Source organism: Astatotilapia calliptera, chromosome 22 (genome assembly GCF_900246225.1).
Source record: "Astatotilapia calliptera chromosome 22, fAstCal1.2, whole genome shotgun sequence".
Taxonomy (NCBI): Eukaryota; Metazoa; Chordata; class Actinopteri; order Cichliformes; family Cichlidae; genus Astatotilapia; species Astatotilapia calliptera.
Window position 1 is genome coordinate 4714350 of NC_039322.1, and position 10511 is coordinate 4724860.

The 10511-nt window shown below is 41.2% G+C and overlaps 1 protein-coding gene across 1 annotated transcript; it reads right to left on the reverse strand.

Annotated features, from left to right (window-relative positions):
• Nucleotides 1-138: 138 nt before the first annotated feature.
• On the reverse strand, nt 139-6854 carry LOC113015170 (uncharacterized). Its single transcript, XM_026157107.1, has 17 exons — nt 6842-6854; nt 5253-5331; nt 4913-5030; nt 4760-4828; nt 4223-4597; nt 3995-4096; nt 3544-3776; nt 3268-3446; nt 3079-3172; nt 2344-2700; nt 2131-2248; nt 1965-2056; nt 1749-1863; nt 1277-1378; nt 917-1084; nt 636-791; nt 139-401 (listed from the first exon to the last, which is right to left on the reverse strand). Exons 2-17 carry the CDS (start codon nt 5322-5324, stop codon nt 187-189), a joined length of 2565 nt encoding a protein of 854 aa, XP_026012892.1. The 5' UTR covers nt 5325-5331; nt 6842-6854; the 3' UTR covers nt 139-186.
• Nucleotides 6855-10511: the final 3657 nt, after the last annotated feature.

Genomic DNA, 10511 nt, shown 5'->3' on the forward strand with positions numbered 1-10511 from the left:
AGTGAGGAAGTTTTCATTTCACACTAGTCATTAAATTAGATGGGAAATAATGATTCAGGGTAAACAACTGCACCAAGGAAATTCCATTTTTCTTCTCAAAATGTAAAATGTCTGTTGAAAAATCACATTGAACAGAGATGTGATTAACTTTTTATTTTACCAAACATAACATCAATGATGACACAATCAGTCTTCATCAGAAGTGCTCAAATCACTCTCAGTGGCATCGTCTGGAATGTCCTCCTCCTCCTCCGAGTCCATTTCCAGGAGTGGTTGGTGGCTGAGGATTCTCTTGTACACGTCCTTTACTTTGAGCATTTCAGCTTTCAGTTCACTTTGTTTTTTTAAAACCAGGCTACAGAGTCCCTTCTGTGCATCCTCCGACATGCCAACAAAGGAGGCTGTAAAAAGAACAAAACAAATAAATATGAGAAAAGTAAAAAAAACAAACAACAAAAAAACATCACCTCATAAACACAATGAATTAGGATGCTGTAATTAAACATTTTTTTTAAAAGGGAGAAGGCAGTGTTAGCTAGCAATCTAGATATAGGTAAAAGATCCAGTAAGACTTTAGCATCTGCTCTTATTTTCAATCGATTCATCAAAAATTAATAAATAAATAAAGTGCTTACAGTCTGAGGAGATTGTCCCCAACACCACAGAACGCATTCGCAACACTGTCCAGTGATGCCGCATCTCCCTGCAAAGGATCATCTCCTCCTCTCTCAGGCGCCTCACAGCCATCACCTTCTCAAAGACCTTTCTCTTTGTCCGGAGGTCAGCAGCAGCTACAGTTTAACAACATCAGATGGGAAAACATAGCAGCATATTATGATTCAAGAACAAAACATTCAACTACTGCTCAGATACTGGGAGCTTGTTTAAAAAGGATATTTATAAATCAAGAGCTTACGTTCACTTGTGCTCTGCCAGGGCCAAATATCGGTCTGCATGAGGGCATCACTGCATACGATTTGCTTTGTTGGTTCAGCGAGCTTGTTGTAGTCGTCAACAGCAGCCGCCAAGCGTTTCTTCTCAACTAAGATGACCTTGCGAATTCTGTGTCGCCTCTTGTTGCTATCTGTAAATAATCATAAAAAATTCACACCTTCACATAATGTATATAGTTTCATTTTAATCTACACTCATCAATTTGTTTGCTAGAACAAATCACATCCAGCTTAAACAAACCTGGATGTGATTTGATTCTGTTTACAAAGTAGCTGTACAAACTGAGCATCAAACGGTCCGTTTCAAAGAAACTGGGACGTACCATTTTGTCTGTAAAGACTTTGTGTTCGCACTCTGATGATGACGACAAGCTCCTCTACTCGTGCCTGCAACGCTCCAAGGCTGCCATCAGTTTGATCACTTTCTAAGTGAGAGGACTATTAATCAGAATACAGGATGAGTAACAGTCACCAAACTACAGTGGACTCTGTAATCACTGACTTGATGACATTCATTATAAGACATCTGGAGCCTTCATGTGCTGCTATCTCATGATAATCATGAGATAACAAGTATGTTGGTGTTCAGGTTTATAAAACCAACTAGTACGACATCATTTCAACCCAGGTTCTATCCAATTTGATGAAACGCAACAACTCTGCCATAAATTTGCTTTTACAAGGCTTATTTTTCATTGTTTGTTGACACTGTCAGAAAGATCTTAACTCTAAGTTCTTTAATGAGGCCATGGTGGGTCCTATTGTTATACATGAGTGCATTATATTGAGACTCACCTTCAGCCCATTTCTGCACATCGGCCACCCATTGCTGCAGTGTGTCGTCATCCACACCCAGCTCATTTCTGGTGGCATTCAGGCTCTCCACTTGTTCTCTAAGGATCCTTATGATCTAAGAATGCATTCATAATTGTCATTCATATTGACATTAAAAGAGTACTGGTGTTTTCCCCCCATTACCACACACATTAAAATGGGTGTTGAAAAAATGACCTTTAGATATCGCTGGCTCAAAGTGCGGCCCAGTTGTTCCACTTTCCTTTTGTTCCACCCCAAAGCCAGGAGGGTCAGCATGTCTGTTCGCCCTGCATTTCAGTTAGTATACAAATAAGAATTAATGAGCAGGAGACTGAGTGGAATCTCAGATATGGACACATACCTGCTTTAGACATGTACTTCGTTGTGATGGCCGCCCTAGACAGGAAACTGTTTACTTGTTCCACCTCTTCTCCAACTGTTGAACCGGCCCCATCCTGAAACGCACCTCCCCATTTGAGCTATAGAAAGGAGGTCACAATACATGACTGCTGAATTCATTCAACCTTATAACAAAATGTCTCAAACTAATCCAAAACTACAAGCTGCAGTATACCTCGCATTTCCAAGTGTGAGCCTTTGCATGCATGACGGAGAGAAAAGGACGCATTGACAAGAGGTTCCTCAGCTCAGGGCACTGCTGAGCCACCTTGGTTAAATAGGGGAAATATTTACAGGCCACATCGGAGCAAAGGAACGTAATATGTCCTGGGACGCTAGCTGCCAACTTCCTCTGGAGAAAAAGGGGGTAAGCAAAGATCTCCCCTCGAAACATGTTCAATGCAGCTAAGAGGACTCCGTGGCGACAACCAGCTATTTCCATGCCCTCTTCATCCAACTTCCCAGTGGACTTTTTGGACGACTCCTTTGCTGCAGTCCAAGATGAAGATCCGCACAACCCTTTCCCCGGGACCTATACACTCAAAGATTTTAACATAAAAGACATGACATGATTAAGCCCTATCAGGGACAAACTTTTTAAAACAAACGCATAACAATTAGCTGAATTAGCCTCGAGTCACACAAGACCTCAGATCTCCCCAGGACAGCACTGATAACACAAAATAAAAATCATGTTTTTTTTTTTTAAATACACATGGTGACAAAATTAAGTACACATTAAGATAAAGTAAAGTAAATAGTATTACGACAACACCAAGAGAAAAATAAAAAAATATCGACCCATCCATATATGTCCACACACACGTATTTGTATATGGTTACGGCATTAACGTCATTTTAACAAGATTAACGCTAACAGCACTAATATATATATATATGTGTATCTTACATGATTTGTGTGTCTCTGGATGTATTTCACAAACTCAGAATCTTCCTCATCTTTTTCAATGAAGACACCTTCAAAGTTCCCCTGCTCTGAAGTGCTGAACGAACACAGTGACAGTTGTTTGAAAAGAAACATTAAAATACATTTTTCTACAAATCCATATTTGACTTATGTACACAATGCATAACGTACCTTGCATTAGACTGAAAGCGATAAAGCTTGCGGTTTCCATCAACTGAGACGGCAAGCATGTCTGGAGTGCAGGCAGGGCAGCTAAAGCATGGCTCCTTGCACATCCTGTCCACCTCAAACTTTACAGCACTCCATTCCAAGAAACTTTTACTGAAGGCATCAGCTGATATTCGACCATTCTTTTACATAGAGGACATACAACAGAATATTCAAGGACAGTCATCATAAACATTGATTTGCACAATTTCCTTAAACTTAGCAAATTTAGAAACTCACCCTTCCGAAATGGGCTGTTCGTTCATCCAGCATTTTGACAAATGCCTTAAGTGACATCCCTGGTGCAGCCTTCTTAATGTCATAGAAAGACTGAAAGGCATCCATTGAAAACAGGGTGCAGAAATTTAAGGTGCCAGGCCAATATCCACTACCCAGGATGTCCTTAACTGAGGGGGACCACATTAGGCCACAGCTGGTGCAGCTCACCACTGGCAGTGCAAGGTTATAACGGCCTTTAGAAAGGATAAGGATGAATTCAGTCATGGCTCAAAGCATTCATATTTTTCATGTTGTTTTCAAATCGGTCTGGTAAATCCAAATGACCTTTGACAGGTGCCCACATATACTGCGGGCCGAGGGTAATTAAAACCAAGATAGCAATGCACAATTTGCAATAAAACCTCCAAACACATCTATTGTGTATGTAGTGTGTGACAAAAGGGCAACTTACCATTTATGGTTACAAGAGCCACAATTGCGCCGGGTGAAACCTCAACGTTACCTGCTGGGCAGTCACACACATGGTCTGGCCTTTGCACAGGCAACAGCCGAACTAACATTAAAACACACAATATATATAAAAAGAATTAGAAATTAACTGATACACAATAAATATACAATAACAGCACCCACTCATACTCATACATAGCAAGAAATGCATAAGACTTAAAAACTGTACCTATTGGCTTGTGAAACTCTGATGAAGGCTGCAAAAACCCTCCTGTTACTGCCTCTCTGTTGTGCAGGACAAAGCGTGTGTGAACTGCAATATCACAGTCAGCACAAAGGAATGGAAGAGGCAGGCAGTCCAGACACCTCACAACTACTTGTTTGCCACACTGACACACACGGTGTGACTGTGGATCCAGAGTAGCTAACATGTTGTCTATAAGACAAGGCCTGGCCTCTTTCCACTTTTGCGAGGACACCATATTTCTGATCGCCCAGTGAGTAGCAGCTGACTCAGACGACGTCTCACAAGTCATGGCCGTGTCCTCTTCTCCATCCTCCAACAACTGAAGGAGCTCCTGACGAAGCACCTCAGTTCCATACACTAACAGAAAAAAAATAAAGAAAGGAAGAAACTCTTCCACAAAGTGAAAAACACTCTAGGCAGTATGTTTCTTAGGACTCCACAAAAGCTCTGCATAACTCAACTATAACAACAAATATAAAAGTAAACAGAAATCACAATATATACAAGAAGGTAAAGTACCTTTTGTTGGGTTGACACTGGCAACATAACTAGGTTCTTCACGTGGACATTGATGCTGCTCTCTGGACACTGGGGATGAAGAATATTTACTTACTGAAATTCTTTGGTGAAAACAAGTTGTGAGATAAAATCAATGGTTGCGTGAACACTGACCACGTGGCATGCAACCAGTACTTCGACTGGTTGATGGTCTTTGAGGAATAAAATCTCCCTGTCTGTCACGTTTTTTCCAGCGCACTGGTCTTGGCTGAGGTTCACTCTGTGCATCATTCTACGCAATTAACAAGGAAAAAAGGGAACACCTAAAATACAGTCTATGATTAAAGCAAAGATGATCAAACATCTTAAGTTAACCAACTTAATTTGACATAAACTTATACACATATATAAAAATTTATTTTAAAAAAATTTCAAATAATATAACGTTTACTCCGTACAAAATATTAGACAAGCGTGTTCCCTCTTTAACAACTGTTTCCACTAAAAATGTTACCTGCATATCTTGAAGGAGTTCGTCAGCAGCCTGAAGCTCTTCCTCCAGCTCGGGATCCTCTGAATCACTCATTTTCAAGCTAAAGAGGAAAGAGATTTTTGCAGAACTCAGTGACATAAACACATAACTAACGCAATTCAAATGATTTTCAGTCTTGGCGCTCCAGTTAACGTTAGCAATTAACGTTAGCATCATCAGTTTGTAAAGAGCTAGCAGAACTCTTAGCGCAAAAACTGCTTTACGCACCATGTGAGGGTATTTTGCAGCACACAAGTCCTTTAACGTTTGTAATAGATTTAATCCATCATCGTTGGATTAAATGGCTAATGCTGCAGTAGCCACGTGTAGTCGTTACCTAGTAAGCATGCTGACGGTAGCTGTAGCCATTTTTAAATACATTACACCGTTTCCGAGATCAGTCACCTCTGTTTGTTTGAAGCTTTTATGAAAAAACTAACTTTGAAACACACATCAAGGTATTACTTTAAATATATGTATTTTTTACATACCTGCATTAGAATCAATCAGTTCCGCCTCATTTTCTTATTCTTATAAATGGGTCTCTCCGTTCTCCCATCAGCCTTTGCTTACACAGGTTGCGTCTGATTGGCTGGAGCCGAGCGCATCCAAAACTAACAGGAGTGGTGAATGAATCTATAAATGTGTTTTACGTGTGAAATGAAAATAATAAACCTAACAAAGGATTATGTACGTTAAATCTGCGCACTTTCAGATCGTGAATCAGTTTGGAAAACACTGTGTGATGGCCACAACATGAAGCGATTTTATTGTTGAATTATCAGTGATACTTTCACGTGTTTTTGTTGAGAAATGTTAACGATGTCATTAAAAGAAAGCATTAAATTAGGGAGAAAAACCCGTTCGCGGAGAGGGTCCCCGGTTCTCCAGTTAGATTGTGCTTCACGTCATGTTTCGCTGTGATGGGGTTATTATTGGAGTAAATGGATGGCTGGAGCCTCTGCTCGAAGCGTCTCTGATCGCCGAGAGCAGGTTCATATTGGAATGAATTGACAACCCACAGCGTCGCATAAAAACGTGGAAGGGTACCTTAGGCGTCAGCATGAGAAGTTAAGGGACGTGACAAATCGTCATTATTTTACGTGTCGGGAGTGAGAACGGGTTGGACAAAATACAACTCCACAACATTACTAGCGCAAAAAGACAACCTTCCATTTATTTTCACTTAAACAAGAAGCTGGTTTTTATGTACATTAAAGCTTTATAAAAATTTAACAGTGCAAATGCAAATTCCTTGCTGAAAGTTTAACCGAAAGGCATTTCCAGTAGAAATGGGCTGACATATCCTGAGCATAACCATGTATAATATCCACTGAAGTTAAAAAAAAGGTGCTTTGCAACATTAAACTGCAGTGTGCAGTACGTATTTTTCGGACCATAAGGTGCACAGGACTATAAGGCACATTAAGCGAAACAAAGCAGTCAGATAAATCAAACTTTATTAAACTCATTCTTCTTGCTTCCTCCACTTCTGTACCATTGATTCATTAATGTTGAATTCTCTGGCAGCTGCTCTATTCCCATGTTGTTGCAGTAGATTAATAACTAACCTTGTATTGTGGATGGATTATCTCAGTTGTTCTCCTGACTGAAGTTTGGTCCGTTTACAGCATCCTGCCATGCGATTGCATTTGTCTCTAACCATGAGGAACCTTCACGTTAACTTTTATAATCATTATATACCAGCTAGCCCAACTTCAGTAACCCTACAAACGTCACTGCTGTTTAGTTTCCTGTCTTCATTTATGTTGGAAGTGATAGCAGAGCTGTACGTTTGATTTTTTTCAGAAATCTCTCAGTCAGAACATTCAATATCATGCTTAGGTAACTAGCGAAACTAGCGAGCTAACTTCCGCTAGCTTCCTGCTAACTTCTAACTCCGTTAAATGTAATCAATTTTGTTTTCATGGATGCCTGGAAGTTAAACTTCATAGTTACACCTGGTAAAGCAGCAATGCTGATCGTTTTATTAAAGATGAAAGAATTTAGACAGTTTTTAACTCTCAGTGATGCTGCAGTGTTCGTTTGACCTGAAGCATACGGAGTTTAGGACCCAGATTACTCCCAGATTTAAGAGCATCTTAGTCCGACAAATACGACAATAACGACGGCTGCTTGCATGTTCTGCAAAAAAATGTGCTTTGTCGTGTATCTGACGGACAAACACCAAACCAGTTCCACATCACTGAAGTTGCACCATTTTTACAAACCAATTCTGGTTCATCTGTTTCACTCAACAATCGGCTATGTGCGTATGAAAACAAAGGCTCTGCGCATGCGCGTTTTACTCATATTCTATCGCGATATTTCATTTTCCTATCGTTGCCTAACATTATACCGGTATTACCGTGAACGGTATAATATGGCCCAGCCCTAAATAAAACAAAAATTTATTTTAGGGTAAGGCTATATATAGATTACCTTAACAATGATATCAGGGAGGGATGCTGTCAGCTTAAGCTCGTCCTGCAGTGCCAGCGTCCTGGACATTAGAATCTCCAGAGTTGGAAGGATTCCAAAATAGCAGTTCTCTTCTCCTTGCAATATGTCTAGTGCAGGGCTGCCCAATCCCAGTCCTCGAGAGCTACTATCCTGCAGCTTTTAGATGCATCCCTACTCCAACACAGCTGAATCAAATGGTTTGATTACCTCTTCAGCATGCCATCATGTTTGGCAAAGGCCTGATAACAAGCCATTCATTTGATTTAGGTGTGTGGGAACAAGGATGCATCTAAAAGCTTCAGGACGGTAGCTCTCGAGGACCGGGATTGGGCACCCCTGGTCTAGTGCAACAGTGAGTGGCTTCAACACGATACAATACTCCTTTAGGAACAGATACTCCCGATCAGTGAAGCATTTGATTCCAAACTGAGTGCAGACAGTATTTAATTCAGCAAGGGAAATGTCAGTGATCCTGGACAGAGCGTCGTGAAATGAATTCCATCGTGTTCAAACAGGTACTATGAGTTTTTTCTTGAAAAAATTATCTACCAACTCTGAAGCAACAGAAGAACGGTTTGCTTTTGTCCACATTGCAGAACACTTTGAAGTTGCACTTCTGTAGATTAATTTTGCCTCATTTTCTTGAAGCCATTTCTCAACATCATGAAAAATTAAGTTCAGTGTGTGTGATGCACACCTTAAGTGTGGAGGGAGAGAAAACTATCCTTCAGATTCTGTGGAAAGGGTCTGCTCAACATCAGTAAATGTCACCTCTTCATCTTCTTCCGATTCCTCATCAGAGTCTGATTTTTGGAACATTCTGAAAGCTTTGATAAAATTGGACCCGTTGTCTGTCACGGTGGCTGTCACTTTAGAGTTCAGTCCATAAGCCGAATGTACTTGCTCGATTTCATTGCCGATGACATCATATGTGTGTCTCCCTCGAACTCTTTTACATGCTAGCGCAGCATGTCCTCGTACAAAAGTAGAAGGATCAATCCAGTGTGCCGTCATTCCGAGAAAACTTTTGTTATGGTTCGTCTAAATGTCAGCAGTCGTGGAAATATATTCCAAACTCTCGAATGTCTCTTTAAGCTCCATTTCCATGTCAGCATAATGGTAAATGGCCTGCATTTGTATAGCGCTTTTCTAGTCCCTAAGGACCCCAAAGCGCTTCACACTACATTCAGTCATCCACCCATTCACACACACATTCACACACTGGCGATGGCAAGCTACATTGTAGCCACAGCTGCCCTGGGGCGCACTGACAGAGGCGAGGCTGCCGGACACAGGCGCCACCGGGCCCTCTGACCACCACCAGTAGGCAAACATGGGGTTAGTATCTTGCCCAAGGATATTTGGCATGCAGCCAGGAGGCAGCCTGGGATCGAACCACCGACCTTCTGATTAGTGGCTGACCTGCCACCTGAGCTACAGCCACCCTTAATCTAAGTAAGTAAGTAACACTTATCTAAGTAAGTAGAAAATGTTTTTCGATCATGCAGTGCTGCTTTTTTGCCACACACAGGTATTTTGTTTAATATGCACCTAAAAGATGGAGACTCTACAGTACGCAGCGATAACATCTCTTCCACAACGTAACCTGCAATCATTTTCTTAAGCTCACCTTCAGACACTTTCTGTGTTGCTGAAGTGAAATCAAGTTTCGTCTGCTTAGCAGGAGTTGCCGCGGTGTTATCCATGGATGATGAAGATGGCTCACTCAGAAGGCTTTGTCTGTGCTGCCGTGTCAGGTGCTTCAGCAGATTACTCGTGCTATTGACAGCGGCCGATAATTTTTTCTCCCCAGGACACAGCTTACATATTACCGTAATGTTCTTGTCTGCTTGTTTTAGAAAAGTGAAGTGACGGGAATATTTCCATTTCATAAAACAGGCCCTCGCTTCAGCTGAGTCCGACATCTTCGGCTGTAGAATACGACTATGCGGCAAACTGGCGCGAAATGACGTACAGCTGCACTACAGTGATGTTAAAGCGGCAGAGTTTATTTTTACCTTTAGAAGATAAATTATTGAAATTAAATAATGATTTTCAGCGAGTTTAGTTATTTTTACAATGTAACGCAAGTACATTGTAAGTAACTGTATTTAAAATACCTAAAAATGAACAGTAATTAGTTACTCTACTTTTTCAGTGGAAAAGTAATTTAAATACAGTAACGCGTTACACCCAACACTGTCAGCTAGTCAACCTCACTCAGGCGGACATCCATATCAGCCAACCAAATGTCAAGCTCCTCTGTCACGATCTGAGGGGACAGACCGTGCAGTGGTGTGTGTGGTGGACCCAGGTGCGAACACAAGAGAGTAGACCGGAGTAAACTTAAACTGAAAGCGAGCCTTTATTGTGGCTGATGACAGGTCTCAACACAAAGCAGAAACACCGTGACTAAGCTGAACCTAAACTAAACTGGGAAACAGATACTGATAAACTAAGGAGACTAGAGATGGACCGATCCGATATTACGTATCGGTATCAGTCCGATACTGACCTAAATTACTGGATCGGATATCGGAGAAAAATAAAAAATGTAATCCAATCCATTAAATATCAGGAAAGCACCTCACAAAACTTGCAACACGCCGTAACTCACCTCAGAACGTTAGCACGTCGGAGCAGTATGCATCACGTGATAGAGCGGCTGTGGCATGCGGGACCTGTCGGTGGTCTGGATAGCATTTGGAGCTTCGCTAGCCATCCAGCATTTCATCTCCGACAAAGTTATCCCGAGAGAAGTAAAGCAAGTGTGTAAGT